At 38.9% G+C, this 19,683-nt stretch overlaps 1 protein-coding gene and 1 long non-coding RNA gene across 6 annotated transcripts in view; one reads left to right on the top strand and one right to left on the bottom strand.

Annotated features, from left to right (window-relative positions):
* Positions 1–304: 304 nt before the first annotated feature.
* The window catches only part of LOC103481871 (uncharacterized), a 59,760-nt gene continuing 40,381 nt past the window's right edge, over positions 305–19,683 (bottom strand). For all 5 annotated transcript variants that reach the window (XM_081616839.1, XM_081616946.1, XM_081616908.1 and 2 more), the window contains 42 exons: positions 19,465–19,611; positions 18,937–19,148; positions 18,737–18,840; positions 18,216–18,334; positions 17,966–18,136; positions 17,845–17,876; positions 17,298–17,395; positions 16,927–16,949; positions 16,808–16,829; positions 16,682–16,709; positions 16,514–16,598; positions 16,266–16,412; positions 15,731–15,942; positions 15,513–15,616; positions 12,183–12,301; positions 11,919–12,074; positions 11,582–11,796; positions 11,287–11,372; positions 10,850–10,977; positions 10,640–10,765; positions 10,368–10,558; positions 10,196–10,284; positions 9,434–9,558; positions 9,215–9,342; positions 9,007–9,124; positions 8,120–8,332; positions 7,862–8,032; positions 6,984–7,127; positions 6,818–6,882; positions 6,596–6,725; positions 6,165–6,250; positions 5,957–6,086; positions 4,785–4,975; positions 4,599–4,689; positions 4,367–4,496; positions 4,090–4,280; positions 3,204–3,359; positions 2,981–3,117; positions 2,583–2,722; positions 2,381–2,475; positions 2,065–2,281; positions 305–771 (listed from right to left, as the gene is read on the bottom strand). In XM_081616839.1, coding sequence (XP_081472965.1) covers positions 680–771; positions 2,065–2,281; positions 2,381–2,475; positions 2,583–2,722; positions 2,981–3,117; positions 3,204–3,359; positions 4,090–4,280; positions 4,367–4,496; positions 4,599–4,689; positions 4,785–4,975; positions 5,957–6,086; positions 6,165–6,250; positions 6,596–6,725; positions 6,818–6,882; positions 6,984–7,127; positions 7,862–8,032; positions 8,120–8,332; positions 9,007–9,124; positions 9,215–9,342; positions 9,434–9,558; positions 10,196–10,284; positions 10,368–10,558; positions 10,640–10,765; positions 10,850–10,977; positions 11,287–11,372; positions 11,582–11,796; positions 11,919–12,074; positions 12,183–12,301; positions 15,513–15,616; positions 15,731–15,942; positions 16,266–16,412; positions 16,514–16,598; positions 16,682–16,709; positions 16,808–16,829; positions 16,927–16,949; positions 17,298–17,395; positions 17,845–17,876; positions 17,966–18,136; positions 18,216–18,334; positions 18,737–18,840; positions 18,937–19,148; positions 19,465–19,611 — 5,364 coding nt within the window. In that variant the 3' untranslated portion in view covers positions 305–679. The remainder of the gene's footprint in view (positions 772–2,064; positions 2,282–2,380; positions 2,476–2,582; positions 2,723–2,980; positions 3,118–3,203; positions 3,360–4,089; positions 4,281–4,366; positions 4,497–4,598; positions 4,690–4,784; positions 4,976–5,956; positions 6,087–6,164; positions 6,251–6,595; positions 6,726–6,817; positions 6,883–6,983; positions 7,128–7,861; positions 8,033–8,119; positions 8,333–9,006; positions 9,125–9,214; positions 9,343–9,433; positions 9,559–10,195; positions 10,285–10,367; positions 10,559–10,639; positions 10,766–10,849; positions 10,978–11,286; positions 11,373–11,581; positions 11,797–11,918; positions 12,075–12,182; positions 12,302–15,512; positions 15,617–15,730; positions 15,943–16,265; positions 16,413–16,513; positions 16,599–16,681; positions 16,710–16,807; positions 16,830–16,926; positions 16,950–17,297; positions 17,396–17,844; positions 17,877–17,965; positions 18,137–18,215; positions 18,335–18,736; positions 18,841–18,936; positions 19,149–19,464; positions 19,612–19,683) is intronic.
* On the top strand, positions 9,570–19,505 carry LOC145547916 (uncharacterized). Its single transcript, XR_014084209.1, has 5 exons — positions 9,570–9,680; positions 15,743–16,013; positions 18,076–18,158; positions 18,949–19,219; positions 19,370–19,505. It is a non-coding gene; the product is annotated as an uncharacterized LOC145547916 (long non-coding RNA).

The following is a 19,683-nucleotide window of genomic DNA, read 5'->3' as shown; positions in this document are numbered from 1 at the left end:
TGTTTTTTAAGTAAATCATTAGGAATGGAGGTAAATGGCTGTTGCTCAGCCATATTTATGCTCAACATTCTTTTATTCTAGTTTTGATATTTCTTTGGATCTCCATTTGCCACAAGCAGATAGTTGTCTTCTTTCTTCTTTCCAACTCATTTGATTAGATTTTTTTAAGTGGCAGTGTTATACATTTACCAGGAATATAGTGTCCTTTTATAGCACGATCAAATAAATGTTAACTTCAGTTGTTATAAAAATGCTAAATATATCAAATGCAAAGACGAAGCATCATAATGAATAAAGTGGAGAGTTTACTCAAGAAAAGCATTTTATTTCAATAAGTGTTAACAGAAGCATCCTTCATATGAGGTATCAGAAGTAAAATATGGAGAGCAAAAATACAGAATATCTCTCCCTCCACAAATACCTACAGCAAATTGTAGTATAAGAAGTACATCTGGTATTATAGATAAGACATAAAAGGTTTTATAGCAAAGTATTAAGTAATCACAAGCACAATATTTGCACCCATTTTTGTTCAGGAAATATTTTTGTTCATTATAAACAACGTAATCAGCACAGTATTTGTTTTCAATTACACATAAATCTAAAAATGATTTCACCCGTTAATTCAAGCATTGATTTTGGCCTACAGTCCGTGTTTGATAAACAGCCGCGCGTTTCTTCAGATCGCAATCCGATTGGATGAGACGAGGAGCGCGAGGAAAACAAAGAAGGTGAGGCCGGCGACGTCTCCATGGATCCGGGCCCCGGCACCTAAAACAGAAACAGGTTTTAGACTCTCAGAACAGTTAAAATTTACCTCTAATGGTTACACAAAAAAAATACTAATAGCCTCATTTTAACCAGAAAATATCCCATATAAAAAGTGTTTCCTGGGAACCGTTTGATTAAAAAAACAAAACCATCTGCTATGTCGTTTGGTGAAATGCTGAGCCAGTTTTGGGGCTCAAAAGGTCAGTCTGAACATTTGGGAACCGCTTTATGCTTTTTAATAAACATCTGGGCAGCTTGTCAAATCTTTTACTTACCACTCAAAAAGATTCAAAGCATGATTTAAAAAAAGTAATGGAATGCTTATAGCTAGAGATTTGCAACTAAAGTCTGCTTTTGCTTTTTATTAGAAATATAGGTTGACAAAAATATACTGCTCAAAAAAATAAAGGGAACACTTCAGTGTTCACTTAAATGTTCAAATGTTCCCTTTATTTTTTTGAGCAGTGTATATATTTTTGTGGCAAGGTTTGTGTTTAATGACGTGCAATATTTTGTGTTTCACTATTTAATATGAATAAAAATGTTAAAGATTAGTTACTATTTTTTATGTTGACCAATGTGCGCACAACTTTGTTAATATTCTGCTAATGTCGAATAAACAATTTTGCAATTGCAGTGTTTCCGTTTGACAAGAAACGCAGTTAAAGTCACTTGTGAATATGTTGATTCTTGGAAAAAAAAAAAAAAACATGCCACGCCATCATCCTCCCACCACTTCCTGCCATCTTCTTCATCTGTTCCACCAGTAGTAACATCCGGTTGTTGATCATGACTCGTATGACGTGGAAAAAAAATTCATACAGACGAAAATTCACCTCATCCTAGCACAAAGAGCTTTATCAAAAAGTATTTTTTATTCTTTTTTTATTGCTATGGGTCCATTCAGTAAATTTACTTTGATAATTTGAATTTGTGGAATTATATGTTTAATGAAACTGCAGATAGTGTGCGACAATCTCCGGAGATTCCAGTACGGCTAAGGAGTAGTTATAGCTACTGTTGGTTTCTATCCCACTGAAGTGGACACATGTGATTTTAATTGCGTTTCTCACTTAATGGAGACACCGCAATTGCAATATTCCACTGTTTTTTGGGGTTTTTTTTTACATTAGTGGAATATTGGCAAAGCTTTGCGCTAGTCTGTAATGGAAACCCAGCTACTGTTAAGTTTGTTGCAACATCCTTCCATCGATGCCAACGACAGTTTTCTGTCGATTAAATCATTTGTTCTGAATATTGTTTCCACTGAGAACGTCCTTGAGTTAGACTCACCTTTGGTGGTTTTGACAGTTGTTGTGGGTGTTGTAGTTGTTTTTGCAGCAGAGGTGGTGCTGCTTACTCGGCCTCCTGTAAGCCCAATACCCAGTGTGTTGAGTTCTGATTGTAGCTTGCTTGAGATCCAGCTTCTTACTATCGGCGTATTTTCAAAGCTCTTTAAATCAAGCAGGTTGTCGCCAAGAAGAGCTTTAACTTCGCTAACACTCAGACTCTATGGAGAGAAAAGCAGGTCAAAATTTCATACTTGGGACATAAAAAGGAACTTACATTGTTACCAGAACAAATATTTTTAAAAAAAGATGACACTGACCTGTATCACACTCGTGTCCATGTTAATAAATGTCCGCAGGTCCATATTGACGTTGGAGGCTGCCAAACTTTGAACAAAAGCATAAGGTGCGCCTCCTACAGGACAAAAAAAATGGTGCTGACTTTTAGCTCAATCTTTAAGAGACGTTTTCTATTTACTGCTGCAGGTTTGTGTGTGCGTGCGTGCGTGTGTGTCTGCTTACCCAGGTATGGCTTTATGAGCTGGTACAAGTACAATGGAACGTTTGATCTGGAGGTAGATTGAAACCCTGGAAGGGCGATGTTGAAGAGCACTTTGAGTTTGTCACTGGTGCAGTTGGACACATCCAAAGCATCGGCATCTCTGAGACAGCAAAAAGAGCAAAAAATATGTTTGAAATGTGTCAATGAAACATTAGATTTTCAATAAATCTGACTTAAACAAGTCCAAAAATGAAATTAATCAGAGTGACAATATTTTGGTAAATGTTTTTAAAATGCTTTTTGTTCGCCAGAATAACCAGCAAGCGGAAGAGAACTTCCATATCAGTTTTACCTCAACCTAACCCTGATAATCCAGTGAGATTAAGAGTAGAACAAACCCAAAACAAAGAGTACTTACCTCAAGCTCTGCTGAGAGATGTTGCTAAGAACCGTAACGTCCACAGAGCACAGGTTTGGTCCTCCGATAGCATTAAGCTCGGCGCTCTCAAGTTTGTTGCCTCCCACGCTCAGATACTTAGAGATGATAGCTTTAGCCTGAAGCAGCAGAAACGAGCACTGATGTGAACAAACAGACGTACCTACAGCAAATACCAGCACAACATATTTAACCGTTTGCCCACCAAGCTTGGATCCCACGCTCCGTATGTTGTGTCCATCAGAGATGCGAGCGTGTCCACCTGAGTGATGGTCCATGTATTGATCTGATCTATCGAGGCAACGCGCGATGCCGGGCCCAAGATCTGGACCTGGTCTTCAGGGACGGTGGTGCTGTACGCCTAGATACAGAAAGTTGTACAAATAACTAAAGGAGAAACATTAAATTAAGACACAGACTGAGGATGGGTTTATCTTTGTCTCTGAATAATCAATATAACTTAATGGCTTTGATTGTGCTCTTATTAAAAGTTAAGATGAAAATACTCAGGTTTTGTTTCCACGGTGTGTCAGTTTTCATCACAGTGAACAAAATTTAAATGGTAAACATTTATTTTTGAACAGCACAAATGGTTAAGGAAATATTGATGACAGACTCAGCACTGTATAGAGACATAGATGAGCAACAGATGAGTTATTAAATTAGACACAAATCAAAAAGTACACAAAATGTAACCTAAACAACCACTAGCTGAATTCCTCTTCCCCCACCAAAGAGAATCTGTTCAAATTAAAAATTGCTGCCAAACATCTACAGTGTGACCCATGTGAGTAGGAAATGGATGGGAAAATTCACTTCAGATGGTATTATCAATGAGTTTCAAATAGACCCAGTGGATAAAAATTGGATTTTTATTTTCTTAATACTCGTTTGGGACCCACGTAGGGTAGAAAATATGCAATACAGAAAAGTATTAGAACTTTTTTTTTTGCCACAGTTTAACCTGGACTGCACTGAAATATGCTGCAATTCAACAAGTCATATCAAAATGAAGAGCAAGCATGCTAATGTTAGCCTAGCACATCAGTAAACTGGTCCAGTGGATGCATCATCATGCTCCATGTGCTCACCTCCTGCAGCTTGGCGAGAACAATCTTGAGGTAATCCCTTTGATCCACCTTCTGGGTGATAATCTCCAGGTTGTCCCTGACAACCGCAGAACTGAGACAGCTGTTGAACTGATTGATGTCGCTGTAGTCGAAGGGGAAGGTGTCATCACTGATGGTGACCAGGGTGATGTTTCCTACTGTGCATTCAGTGACTGAAACAAGAGGAAGAAATATGAAAATCAATCATTGCTGGATGAACAAGCATAGAAAAAAACTTATGAAACGATTATCAACTGACCTGTCTGTTGCTTAAGTCTCCTTCCAATTGATTGTCTTATTTGTTCTATCATTGCCCCTATCTTCGCTCTGTTGACTCCATCAGTTTTGAGGACTTTCAGGTAGTATTTTAAGAATGAGCGCTTCGTGGTCTGCAAGCAGGAAAAACAGGAAAATCAAGAGAGAAAAAAATTTAATCATTCATGTTCTTTCGTCTGCATACAAAAGATCATTTTTTTGAAGCAGTGACTTACTTCGTCAAAGTAGTCATAGAAACCTGAAGACATATACAGAGGAAATGAATCGAGGTTCCTCAGCGTTGTTTCAGTCCATGTCGGAGCAAGTCTGGTTATGAAAAAAACAAAACAAAACCAAAAAAAAAAGTTATTTTTTTACAGGTCGAAAAAGGCCAAAAATTTCTGCCAAAGACAGATCTTTACCGATATCTAGTGGTCCCACCGATCAGACGGGTCTCCACTGCGGTCGCCTGAGCGGCAGACAGATCCGGGCAGGTCTTCAGTTTCTCCAAGATGGATTCATCAGAGTTCAGGATGTAAGAGGGGCTCAGGTAGCAGCACATGTTTCCCAGAACTGTTACTTGATCTTTAGTCAGGTTTGTGGTTGTTATGCCCTGAGATGAAAAGTCAGACATGAGCACAATAAAATTAGAACATTAAATAAACCTACAAGGGGTGCTAAGGTGGGCCTCAGAAAATTGAGGGAAGATGAGGAAAAATAAATAAATGTAATCTAATAAATGTTTCAATCACCAAATCCAACCTATTTGTAATCATTATTATAAAATTAAGATAATGTATTGAAATGTTCTTTGGCATATTCATCTTTCTGACTGGCTGCCAGTAAATTTTATCAAGAGGCTTTGCTACTCAAGCTAGCATAGCATAGCTTATTAACATCAAACTGTTAGAGGCCGCATTTTTGTTAATTATTGAAAGTGCAGAATGAAAATGAGAAAAATTATTCAAAAGTTTATTTTTACACATTTGTAAAAAATGCTATATACGTTAGCAAAGTTAGAAGCTAATGTTGTTTGTGAGGCCACGGCATGGACGCAGGCTAATTTTTCTAGCCACACAATTTGCCTGTTATCATGTATATCATGTATTCAGATTTAAATATCAATTGATAGATAATATCCAATTTCTGACTAAATAAACTTGAAACAATGAACAAAAAATTTTCTATTAATGGCAGCTGTAAAACAACAAAAGGAGCATTTCTGTCATCTGCAGATATGCAGTGTCGACATAATGCTAATCTATGTATGTATGATATTATCACCCCCCTAAAACAATGGCCAAAGTCTTTGTTTTGTTTTTTTTTTAAACCAAAAATGACTTTTGACTTTTGGTGGTAGTGGGGGACAAAATCACATTTTTCAACCCCAACTGTCTATGGCCACGCCCCTGTTGAGAATCCACAACAATTTTAAACAGTTTTGGCTTTTAAAATCAATATAGTTGTGATTTGTAATATCTTTTAACATGATTTTCTTTTAAATCTCTCCATTTTCTTTTTTTTAGAATTACAGAGGAATAAATTATGAAGACATTGATTCTTGTGATCAACGATAGTTTTTGGGTGACCTTACCAGGCAACTCTTGGCGTTTTCGAACAGAGCGGTCCGCTTGTAGCTGAGTTCTGAGGAGAACACCGAGAAGTCGGCGTCGCTGAGCTGTTCAAAGTAGCGGCTGCAGTTGCTCTGGGGCACCAGAGTGTAGCTGGTGTTCAGAGAGAAGGACATCAACAAGTCAGCATTTAATCAGGAGTCCAACATTAGATATTGCAAGAGGACTTACTCATAGTATAGCAGGACATCTGGAGGGAAAAGATCAAAGCTGGTGATGTCTGGTTCTCCTCTGATGTGGTTGAACATGCAGGTCAACTGATGAGACAAAATGCATTTACCCGTTACCAACTCGTGTTGCATATTCCCTTCACCAGAAACAGAAACTAAGTTAATTTGGAGGTATTACAGCATTAAACACCTGCGTACAATGTCTGCAAAGATATGTAGAGTTGTCAATGCTCTGTTCTTATAGTTCTAGAAAAAATATGAACATTTATGGAAAAATAATTTGACCCACTGGAAAATCCCTGGGGCTGTGGGTCTGATATGCCTGTTTCTAATAACTGTACATTATTTTCTGCTATAGTCTTGTACAATAGCAGAACTATAGTAGGTTTTTCTCTTAACACCATCAATACAATTACACTCCCAGACTCTCACCTGAGACTCCTCCAGTTTGACTTTGCCTGTGCCTTTGCGCCGACAGGCTTTGATCAGATTCTTGACCTGCGCCTTCTGAATCGTTCTCACACTTGTGCATGTGAATCCTTGCAGCACAGAGGAAGACAGGCTACACAAACACATAAATACATGTTGGGATCACTTAACACACGCAGAGAAAAGACCACATGTTTTCACACCAGACTGTTTGTTTAAACCTACTCGTTCGCACTTCCCAGGACAGCCGTGGAGCTTTCCACTGCGATTACGTCAAAGAACAGCTCAGCCTGACGAAACAAAGTTGTAAACTCAAGGAGTTGTTCTTCTGGTAACATACAAATGAGAGAAAAAAAACTACAGGTTTTTAGCGAAGAAAGATCTCCTCTACCTGCTGGGGTTTCCATTTCTTCTTGTTGAGTTTTGTGACGCTGTCGGCTGTAAAGCTCTGCAGGAAAGCCCGAGGGATCTCAGTGGCCATTTCGTCCGGAACGTTCTGGATGATCGCCTCTCCGGTGCTGTTCATCGATAAAATCTGGCAGAAGAATGGTGAGCATCCAGTTGTAGGTTATTCAAACTTAGCTAAATCCAAAATTAAGATTCAAATCAAACTTTGTTTTAATCCATTGTATATTCATTTAAAGGGAGAAGATTATGTATTTTCCAGCCACATAACACCATTTCATTGCACAATCAAGTACTTCTGTTAATTTCAGTTGTTATAAAAAATGCTGTATTATTTCAAATATGACTTAAAAAGAAATTTGACTTTGTAACTGAAATTGGGCCTCTGTCTCTTTAAGAAACTCCGCTTTCAGGAAGCCATCACAACATGGCTCCTCTATTAACCCTTTTAACAACCCTTTTAGCAGAGAAGTAGCTCCTACAATGAGGTGAGATGACATACAGTTCCACCAGATGTTTGCTAATTGCTGCTGGCTAGTTTGAAGGAGCTGAGTGGGGGAGTTGTGGTGGAGGGCTGCTCTGTGAGGCGGAAACTTGGAAGCTTGGAAAGTGAAGCTTCATCCTCAAAGGCGGAGCTACGTACACCCAGGCGTTTTGCACATCTGAATTGTTGCCATGGAGATTCAAGGATTTTCTCAAACATTCATTCAAATTTCAGAAAGAATCAAGGCAATACTCCAGGTATGTTACTGATGACGGAATAACAATGTAACATGATGCAAAGTTCAAAAAAGTTCATTTTACATAATTCTGCCCCTTTCATTTTTTCCCCAATAATGAAAACCATAAATCACGCAGACATACCTGTGTGACAAAAATCTGCTGGACAACCTTTGGAGCAGACATCATGTGTCCCACAAGCGAGGGATTTCTGGAGGCGACCAAAATCTCAGAGCCCTGGATTGTCCTGAAAACTCTGGAGGGCACACCAATGATGAGAGTACCCAGCGTAAAAAGTGACGAAGAGCTGTTGATCTGGTGGGATAAAGGAAGCAATCGGAGAGTGTTAAGCATGAAAATTGGTCATGAGCAAGATGAAATAGGCGAAGGGAGAATCTATACCTGCGTCACGGTCAAGAGAGACTCGATAATGCTCTTTGCCTGTCCTCCATTCCAGCCCATCACGTTGCTGAGTGTGAACAGGGCGTTGACCAGCTGCTGTGGCTGGATGGCCTTGATCTGCCCCTTGGACAAGCTGGTGCTCTCATTGCCGAGAGCAGAGATGGCGTTGGAGTCGATGTTATCACCCAAGTTGCTCGTCAGAGCAGCAGAAATCTACAGATACAAAGGAAAAGAAAAACAAAAACTTTTTAAGTATTATTTTTCATGTCTTTGACAGAAAGTTGTATTGTGCAGTAGATTTTTCTGGTTTAATTCCTATTTTGGTACACAATAATATTATTCATAATTGACTCAATGCATTTTGCTGGGTTTCCTTCGAGAGAAACTTTTTAAGCTATTGGACTAATGTGGATCCCCATTTGAGGAGACAGACAAACACTATGCAACGTTTATTTCTCAGAAAAACAAAAACTCTCAGAAACTATTGCGATAGAAAAGAGCAAGTGCTGGACAGTAGCTATCTTCCCATTAATCATATAATTGCGCCTTTTGGAATTACCAAAATAAATTTGCTAAATAGAAACATGTCAATTTTGAAAAACAATTTTGCGCCAAGTGGATTTTTGGCTTCTGCGTATTTCGCAAAACCGCAACGGAGACACTTTTTTTTGCATCACACGAGTCGTGATCAACAACCAGATGTTTCTACTGCCGGAAAAGACTTATTTAATGGAAACACCCCAATTGCAAAATTGTGTTTTTTCAACGTAAGTGGAAGATCCACAAAGCTTTCAGTACCTTTGTAAAGGAAATGAAACTACTATTCACGTTTTTAAGTTCTTCACATCGGCTCTCGTGTTTTTGTTTTCCCTCTGTATTCCTGTTACCTGTGGATTGAGATCTTGGCAGACAACGGTAAGGTTCGGCAACACGAACAAACTTTCTCCTGGAGTCAGCTGGGTGAATGCCGTGCCCGGAGCGACGCACCGGCACAATATAGGAAGGCTGCAGAAAATATATCAAAATAACACAATAAAGACAAAAAAAAAGAAAAAAACACCTTTGCAACATCTTAGTAATTGGTAATAAACGCACAGAAGGGGGTTGAAGTTACTGTCTTGTTTGTAGACTAGTCCAGTGTAGTAATTAGTGAGGTTCTGAGGCAAAACCGAGTGGTTGAGGAGTGCAATGTTCAGGGGGTTCACCGTGAACACCTGCAGGGTCTATAAGGAGCAGGAACAATAAAAACAGGGACAATAAAAATCTGTGTCTCTTATTATTTCTAATTTAAGAGATCAATTCCAGATTCAGTACCTGATCCGATCCGAAGGTCTGAAGAATCTCAAGAGTGAGGAACGGCATGAAAGGGCCGATGTACTCAGCAAACCAAGCCGTAGAGTTCAGCTCTGGGTCTTTGGGGTCGTAACATCTTGGTGTTGCTACGGTGACAGGTTAAAAATGTTTAGGTTCAAGGGTTTTATATTTATGACAAATGAAGAGTAATTCATCGACAGAGTACTAGCAAGGTGCCAAGAGTGTGTGCCCACAGGATACTTATGAGGTACTTTTGAGATACTGGTGTGTACTTACAAGGTTCTACCTGTTTATAAAAACATTTATACTTTTTGGGTACTGAGAGGGGTATTTATGAAAAACATTAAGGGTACTTACAGGAAAAACTTATGGAATATATTTTTGCAGGGTAATTGAGCTTGTCTGTAGGGTTGTTACAAGAGTTACAGGTTGGGTTTGACTAACAGGCATTTCTGAGAACTTGCTTGTATTCAGCAAGTTCTCACAGAGGGAACTTTCTCCATCTGCATTTAACAAGTATCCATGGCGATACCTATAGCATAGCTATATATATAAAAACTTAATACTGATAAGGTGATTAATATTGACCTGGCTGTACTATCAGAAGACTTGTTACCTTATACAGTATTCCTCATATCTACCCTACATGCACCCTTTGTAGGTATCAGAATTACAAATTGACAATTTAAAAGTGAAATGATTAAAAAACAAAGCAAAATAAGTATGAATTTAAGGTTACTTTGTTGCTGCGTTCGAACTCACCTGATTGGAGGTAATCCCTGATGGTGTTGAACACATCTTCCCGCACAAAGTCCACCCCGGTGTAGTTGTATTGACCAAGAACCGAGACACTGAAACGGCACAAGGTTCAATCATGACACAGAAACAAAAACTTCAAAAAGAGAGGAAAGAAAACAGCTGCTTGGAAACATACAGTTTCTGGAAGGCCAGACACGCGGTGTTGTGTGTAACAGCTGGACTGATCAGACTCTTTGAAAGGAAGACCAAGTAGTTCTGGAGGCTTCGGTCAAACCAAGCGTTGACCTCTGACCTGTTGGTGCTGCTGAGGGCCATGGGCCAAACGCAGGGCAGGGTGGGACGCCTGACGTCTACCGGCAGGGACTCCTGCAGTGAATTAACAGGTTGTTGTGTTTGCACACATCATCCCGATGTTGTGTTTTAGATTCCAACAAGTGTGTTACATACGGTTTCCAAAAACACTGGTGTCTGAACATAGCTGCTGTAGAGACCACAGAGCAGTGCTTCGTCATCGATGACGTCTGGCCGACGCAGCAGGTTCCCCAGATGTGACGGAGGCATGGAGTTCACCAGCTGGAAGATCAGAAGTCACATAAATAAAGTCGATTTGGTCGTCCTTTGCTCTGCCAATACCCGAAAGCTTTTATCTCAACACACCAGATGCTTTTGGTCACGAGGCATGAGGGACAGGAAGGTGGTCAGGTTGGGGAACTGGAATCCCAAGAACGAATCCTCGACGAAGCTGTAGAAGCTGCTGTCACGGTAGCAACGGAGAGCTGGAGGGGCTATCAACAAAACAGGATTTTCAGGTGACGTGTAGGCTTTGTTTTTGGAGACATATCTCTAATATCAATTTATATAAATTGATTTTCAATGATTCGCTGTAGTTTGTTCACTCTGACTATTCAAGTCTATTTCCCTGCAGCCTCAATGTAGCGCTCAGATAAACGGCTTGCAGTCTGTGTTGGACCACAAAACACTTCTGACTTTGCAGATATGAAGCAAGCTTACTGTAAAGATTTAACAAAGATCTTTACATACATATATGCTCGAGCTTTGCTGCTCAGCTGAATTTCAACAAGCAGTTTCTTTACCTTTCAGTGCCAGAATGATGTGGTTGTAGATTTCTTTCTGGGAATCCGCAGTGAGTGTTGGGATTGTCGAATTGAGAAGCGTTACACTGAAACAGACAAAACAAAAATTCTAAGAATTTTCGGAGAAGATTTGAATCAAAATAAAAAATTTTACTGAAACACAGCACCAATGGGTGAAAGTGCCCTTCCTTGAACATTTTTTTTTTTACACATTCTCCCGTTGCAACCATGGTATTGAATGTAATTTATGCTATCAACTAAAACAACTGCTAGTGCTTGTTGCCTTTCCACTCACCCCTGCTGTCCAATGCTGCAGTTCCTTCCTGCCAGTATCTGGAAGTATGGGTTGACTTGGGAGGGGATCAAGCTTATGACCAGGGGAGGCAGTCGATTATTGAGCCACTGGGATACCACCGAGTCCTCCACTGAGGGATGGGACAGGTTTGCACGATCGAACACAACCTCCAGCATGGCTGACCTCACTGCGGAGGGCATCATGTGTTCATTTCCCTGCAGGAAAGAAAACAAACAAAAAAACTGAAAATCATGGACTATCTACAAACAAACATTTTTAATACAGATTAAATTACACCAGTCAACACTTTGCTGTTAAGGTAAGATGTTTTACGTACCCTAATGGCGACTGAGAACTCATCAAAGAAGAAGGCCAACATTGGGTCTGGGACGTATTTCATCACCATGGCAACCTGGTCAGGAGTCGTGAGCAGCCCAGGTATGGTGGATAAGGCCACCAGCTGTCCGACAGACAGAGAGGCCAGTGCTTCCATCTGCACACAAACAAATGCATCCATGTTTACAACCAGAGTTTTGACTATAAAGACAGCAACGAAAAAGCCTTGAAATAACACGACAAGAAGCCATGTGACAGAACTCACTGGTGAAAAGTCGGGGTAGAGCTTCTGCAGTTCCTCGATGGAGATGAAAACAGAAAAGCCTCCCAGGTTCTTCTGCAGCCAGTCGCTGCTGCCGACTATGTTGGAGCTGCAGGATGGATCTGAGCCACACAAACAAACACACATGCTAAGCTAATCGTTACCCTTCTGAGGAAACGCCGACTACTTCTATATGCTCTCATATTCCATCACGTAAGACAAGAAAGATGTTCAAAAAGTTTTCAGTGTCAACTTGCAAAATGATAGATTTGATGGGACTTGACTTGGGCAAAAGTACAAGTTTCACAAAATTGACAAATGATTTCACAAACATGAAAATCATGGTCTTATTGACTTTACTTGAAACAAAACAAACTATTGTTTTAATTGAAGATGAAATTAGGAAAAAATTACCATTGTAATAATAACTGTCATTATGGCATAATATAGCAGTTATTCATATTAATTTTAATTTCCAAAAGTTTAAGAAAAAAATATATAGCGGTAATACTTAACAATTCATTAACTGTACCATTCTGCAACGACCTGATATTATCTTAGTCACTTTGAATTCATAACAATGCTTTATGTAAATCACTTTGGGTCCATCACTGCTGGAAATGTGCTGCACAAAGAAAATTGTCTTGTCTTGCATCTGCCTACTTATTTAGTTCGTAAGTAGGTTGAGCTAAATTTAGTGATTTAAAATCTTTTACTCATTGACTGTTTTCAAAATGTATTTAGCTCCCCACCCTCCTTCACGCTACCTAAAAAGCAGAAGAATTACAAAGTTTTTATATTTCATGGTGTAATTACTTGCATGGACTGAAAAACTGGTCTTCGTTTTCATGGTTTTTTAGATCTGATTGGTGTTGGGCTTCTTTAATTAATTGTTTTTACTCTGCTTCTATTCATTTTTAAACAATTTCATAATTTTGTCCCTGAAAATATTAAAACAAATACTTTTCATAGACGTTCTGTCACAAGACAATACTAAATAGAGCTATCTTTCAGAAATAATTCTACCAGTTTCTCTAAGACCACAATTTCTCAGTTGAATGTTATGGTCACTTGCAATTTTACTCATATGTTTCCTGGTTTTCCTTTACAATAGCGGTTCTCAACGTGGGCGGTACAGCCCCCCGGGGGTGCGTTCAGAGGACGGCAGGGGGCGCTGGCGGACATTTTTACAACAGGGGGGCGCTGGGAGTCCTTTCGGGGGCGTTTGGTTGAAGGTAAACTTTACACCTTAAATGCACAACAATAACAGTTTAGACTTTGAGCAACTTGGTAAAACAGTATTGTGTAACATTAAAACATGCTTGGCTGCAACTGTATCGATGGCAGCTCTTCCTCTTCTTCTCTTCAGTGTTAGTAGTTTATGGCGCAGTTCCGCTCCTGCTACTGGTAGCTTCATCATTTCAGCGTTACACCGGCTGATGAAGCTGCTGTGATTCACTTTGTCTGGTATTTTTGCACACATGTTTTGGCAGTTCTGTGATCATGTTAAGCAGCAACTTATATTAAAAAGTGTTTTATTTCCGTTTGAAAGCTGCCAGCTTCCCTGGAAGGACAACAGAAAATCGCTCTTATAAGCATGTAATTACTAAAATCACGATACCCTGACTTTGTATCCCTCTGAAAAAAATGAACCCATGTAAATAAAGAAATCCCTCCATAGGTGATACCACGATAGAGGGCGTTCATTTTATAGCGTTAACACCGGCGCTGTAAGTGGTCCGGTATGAAACGGGGGTGATTGAACAAAGGTACCGCAGCACTTTTAAATTTCAATAATCAGAATGCAGAAATTATTTCCGTAGTTTTAAAAGGTTTATGTCAGTCTGCCTTTTACCCATCGATACGCCCTGCACTTTAGGGGGTTAAAAAAAAAACAAAAAAAAAACGATGCGCACATTGCGCAAAACTCTGAAACAGGAGAAGCGGGATATAAAACGGAGCGACGAACTAGATGTGAATTATGGCATTAAAACAGAGAATCCGACGCTGAACAGTGAAAAATCAACACATGATATGAAACACATGACGATTAGGCGGCGCAGCAGGTGATGACTGAAGATTACTGAGCGTCAATAAACGATCAAATAAATCTAGCAACAGGAAAGAAACTAAAGTGGACATAGCAATAAACCAAGAGAGGATAATACCAATCAAAGGAAACTAAATGTAAATGAATGAAGAACAACATGCAAGAATAAACTAAGAAACTAAAGTAAATACAGAGGAATAAACTGGTATGGCAAGACCTTTCGATCAATAATTAATACAGAGACCGTATGGCAAGAATAAACAGACACTATTTCCAGATAAAAGGTAAAATAATATTGTTAAAGTGCCATGGGGTGGTGAGACCACATCTAGTACTGAGAATAAATATATCTTACAGACCATAACAGTAAAGAACTGATCAGTTATGTTTTTAATTAGATTTGATATATTTATTTCTTCAATATTATTTTTCATGTCAGTGTTAATGTCATGAGGCTGATGACTCCATGACACTTTCAATTTGACTAATTAGGATTTGATTAAGAACCAGATTTGTTCTTTGTAATTTCTGTCCTGTAAAACTATTAATCTATAATCAATAGACAGGTCTATATAAAGATATAATCTATGTTTCTGTCTCACATTTGTATGGCATTAAAAGGACCGGGAACTTTTGTTTTTCCACTGAAAGCTCTGGTTTGCACAATAAATGCCATGTGGGTGAAATTTTATGGATGATACTCTGATGTCCCATTCTCCTGAAGGCAGCACAGAGCTGCACCACCAGAAACCCACAGAAACACTGAAGAGAAGAAGAGCTATGATTAATGTAGTTATAGTTCTATCCATGTTTTAATGTTGCAGAGCTCAGTCGTTTTGCAAATAGTTCAAAGTTAAAACTGGCATGTTGTACATCTTTTATCTGGTCATTTTGTGGAATATTTAACAACTAGAAAATGGCACAAAATATGAATATTTTTTCCACTCTGACTCTGTTAGGCCTACAAATTTTACGTTGAATGTCCACTGCATTTTTTGTTGACACCTGTGAAAATAATTTCTATTCCTATGGCTTTTTTGTTTTCTGGGAAATTAGTTTTGACGATGAATACAGAAACAAGCATAAAAATGAAAATATCTACAATAATGATAGTAATATTAATAAAAAATAATAGTCAGTGAAAAGTAACCTACAAATTCTTTGGTGGGGGGCGGTGAGGGACCTGGATAAAGGCTAGGGGGGCGCTGGCCCGAAAAAGGTTGAGAAACACTGCTTTACAAGAACTCTTTCACTTCAATACGTCAACTGTTGCAGGTTCCTACCTGCAGTGTTGTTTTTTGTCAGATAAACTGTGATGAAGTGTGTAAAGACAGACATTTGCCTTTCAGGCAACATGTTTGACTGAACTTCGCTCAATGTCTTCACGCTGAAAATGGAAAAGATATTATTATCACATATTGTAAAAGACAAATAAAAGGAATAAAAGAGATTCAAATATATTTGTAAAGTGATTATAAAGGATTAATGTATCCATGCTTACATGTACTGGTAGGTGCTGCAGTCCAGTGATTTGGAGGAGAGACATGAGAGGAAGTCCTCGGAAACAGCTGGCAGGAACGGACGAAGGCGGCGGCCGAACCACATCTGGAGGAAGGCGGGATCGTTGAGGACGGCCATGTTGACGACATCCAGCCGGAGTTCTTGTATGGAGTCCAGGATCATGGAGGCAGAAGGATGGTCAGGACGGAGCGTCTGCAACAAAAAATGATCCACAGTAAATTCTTAGCTAAAAAAAAGATATTGATTGGAGGTGGTACAACAAGGTGTGTTTACATACATCAATCTGGGTTATTGTACTTTTTATTAACATATATTTTCAGCCCCAATAATTTTTTTTGTCATATTATAGGTGAAAAAAGTTTGTAGATGGCAATAGTCAATCCACCGTTACTGACTCCACAAATTCTTTGCTATGTTTAGCACCTTTCAGAAAAAAAACGTGTTTTTTAAATATCAGCGATGGGCCTGAAAACTGAACCGGAGCACCGCTGGTTGGAACCAAAAGCCAGTCTTACGGTGTTGCTCAGCAGATCCAGAGCTTGATCCAGGACCAGGGAGGCTTTGGAGAGCAGCAGCTTCCAGGCAGGTTTGGAGCCTCTTGAGTTGGAGACCCTATCACAACCCAACATGGCTGCCAGATCCCCAGCTGTTAAACCTGACAACTGGAGAGGAGAATGACAACAGACCAGATGTTGAACCAAACATGGAACCATTTTCCCTCAGCTGCAGTTTGAGGACAGATGATGATGATGCAACGTCTTACAGAGGCACAGGCAAATTCCTCCACAGAGAAGCTGCAGTGCCGTCCGGCCATCGTTGATCTGTCTAGGTGGATCTGAAGCTCTGTGCTGTAACACAAAATGATTCATGTTTCCTTAATTTAACTTGAAATGTTTAGGGAAAAATATCAAAAAGTCTTTCTCAACCCTACCTGTTGACTCCCATGCATATCTCTGTCTCTGTGAAAACGTGCAAGACAAGTTACAGTAATGTAAAAATAATACATCATTTAAAATAAAGTAGATAAAGGGTAGTTATGCAGAGAGAGGAAGCGTACCATTTGCCATTGTTGCATTGCACTAAGTAGAGAAAATTATTAAAATGATTATTAATCTTCAAAAACAAATACATTTGTTTGAAAAAATAAAATAAATGTCCACAGTAACATATCTTTACCTGCCCACTGTATATGCTGCAGTCTGTAATAAAAGTACCAAAAATGAATTATTTAAAAACTCAGTTATTAAAGAAATAAGAAATTAATTGAAACAAATTTAAATCACAAAGTTATCTCTTGATTACCTTTTTCAAAAACAAACAATCAGTAAAGTTGCACATGAAGTATTGTCTCTTTGTATTTAATTTTATATTGAAATACAAGAAAATTATCTCAGCACAACTTCCTTTACAAGTAACTAAAATTGTTGTTACAGTTTGTTGGGAAAATGTTACATAAAGAAAATAAAGTTAAGGAACAGAATATTGGGAAGAGATTTAACATAACAGCATTTGTATTCAAAAATGCTGCATGTTCTTGTAAAACCCACCTAGTGGTAGTTGTTCGGACAAAGCCGCTTTAGTGTTTGTGATGACTAACACTATGTCAGGAGAAGTGGTTACCATGGCCTTGTCCAGTCTGGCAAATCTGCACGGCAAAAATATTTTACATTTAGTCAAACTAAACTCTTTCTGTGGTCTGCAAGAATCACTAAAATCATCCATGTGTAGAAAAAATAAAAATGATCAGAGAGAAAATGAATTTAAAACAATCACTCTATACATTCATAAGTTTTAGTACATGTCCTTAGTTTTTTGGTAGAATTGCCTTTAACTTTCTATTTGATATTCTGAGATGTTATTTACACATTATCTTTTTCTAATAATGCCTTTTAAATTGATGCTGCTACCGCTATGCTCCGCATTGGACATGAAAGCTTTTCTTCGTTTATCCAAATAAAGTTACTGTTATAACCAAACATTTCAGTTTTGGTTTCATCCACATGATACCTCAAAAAACATTCCTCTTTGTCCTCCTTACCCTAATCCTAACCTACTTGGTCATATTTCTATATTGCAGGTTTGATCTGGACTCACAGTGTTTTGTAGGATGAACAGGAAAGGTTTTCCTGTTTTACAAAAGGAAGAAAATAAAAATGAGTTACTACTTTAAACACAAAATCTTCGAAAAACCTTAATCATAATAAACTTTTCTAACCATCTTAGTAAATATGACGAGAGATGACAGGAACTCTGTGAATCTCCTTTCCTTTGGTGCTTCAGTCATGTAATCAAAGAGCGTGTTGATGACAGTATCTGTGTTTTCAGGGGGCGTCAGACCAAGCAGCTCCACTCTCTGATCTGGCGTAAGGAGCTGTATGACATCCAACTATTAAGAAAAGAAAAAAAAGGTTATTTCACCTTACTTTTAAAAAGCACTGATTTGTTTTTGATAGTCTGAGCCTCACTGGTTTAAAGAGTGGGTTGAGATGGATCAGCTCACTGATGATCACAAACTCTGAGAATGGACCGAAGTTGTCGGTCAGCCACTGTGCACTGTTGTTGAAGAAGGACAAACATCCTGGACCTGGAACAGGTCAAGAAAATTGAGATTTGTTTGTTTTACACCAAAAAAGAGGAAAAGTGTTTATTACTTTGAGCATTTACTGTTTTATAAGGAATAACATACTAAGGTTTGTGTGTTTATATGTCTGACATGGAAAGTTATGAAAAAATTTACGAGCACAAAATAAAGAGCTAAAAGACAAAGGGTTTGGATAAATAAATTAAGAAAAACAACTGAAATCTGAAGTTAACTAAAGACATTGATTTGAAGGATGTTGTCGTGGAAACACTAGACAATCATAAAAGTAGCGGGATAATAGTGTTTCTCAAAACTCCTCTACGTTGTTATATTTCAAATTTACATAACATGTTTATTAAAATGTCAACATGCATGGTAAGGATCAGTGTGTTTGCAGGTTCCTACCTGCAGTGTTGTTTGTTGTCAGATAAACTGTGATGAAGTGTGTAAAGACAGACATCTGCTTTTCACGCAACATGACTGGATGAACTTCGCTCAATGTCTTCACGCTGAAAATGGAAAAGATATGTTATAATCACTGACCGTAAAAGAGATTCAAATATATTTGTAAAGTGGTTATCAAGGATTAATGTATCCATGCTTACATGTACTGGTAGGTGCTGCAGTTCAGTGATTTGGAGGAGAGACATGAGAAGAAGTCCTCGGAAACAGCTGGCAGGAACGGACGAAGGCGGCGGCCGAACCACATCTGGACAAAGGTGGGATTGTTGAGGACGGCCATGTTGACGACATCCAGCCGGAGTTCTCGTATGGAGTCCAGGATCATGGAGGCAGAAGGATGGTCAGCACGGAGCGTCTGCAACAGGAAATAATCCTGGTTGTATTTTTAGCTAAAAAAAAGATATTGATTGGAGGTGGTACAACAAGGTGTGTTTACATACATCAATCTGGGTTATTGTACTTTTTATTAACATATATTTTCAGCCCCCAAATTTTTTTTTGCCATATCATAGGTGAGAAATGTTTGTAGATGGCAATCCACCGTTACTGACTACACAAAATGTTTGCTATGTTTAGCACCTTTCAGACAAAAAACTTGCTTTTTAAATATCAGCGATGGGCCTGAAAACTGAACCGGAGCACTGCTGGTTGGAACCAAAAGCCAGTCTTACAGTGTTGCTCAGCAGATCCAGAGCTTGATCCAGGACCAGGGAGGCTTTGGAGAGCAGCAGCTTCCAGGCAGGTTTGGAGCCTCTTGAGTCGGAGACCCTATCACAACCCAACATGGCTGCCAGATCCCCAGCTGTTAAACCTGACAGCTGGAGATGAGAATGACAACAGACCAGATGTTGAACCAAACATGGAACCATTTTCAATCAGCTGCAGTTTGA

The sequence above is a fragment of the Poecilia reticulata genome, chromosome 1 (genome assembly GCF_904066995.2).
Source record: "Poecilia reticulata chromosome 1, P_reticulata-male-v2, whole genome shotgun sequence".
NCBI lineage: Eukaryota > Metazoa > Chordata > Actinopteri > Cyprinodontiformes > Poeciliidae > Poecilia > Poecilia reticulata.
This window is presented reverse-complemented; position numbering and strand designations above follow the sequence as displayed.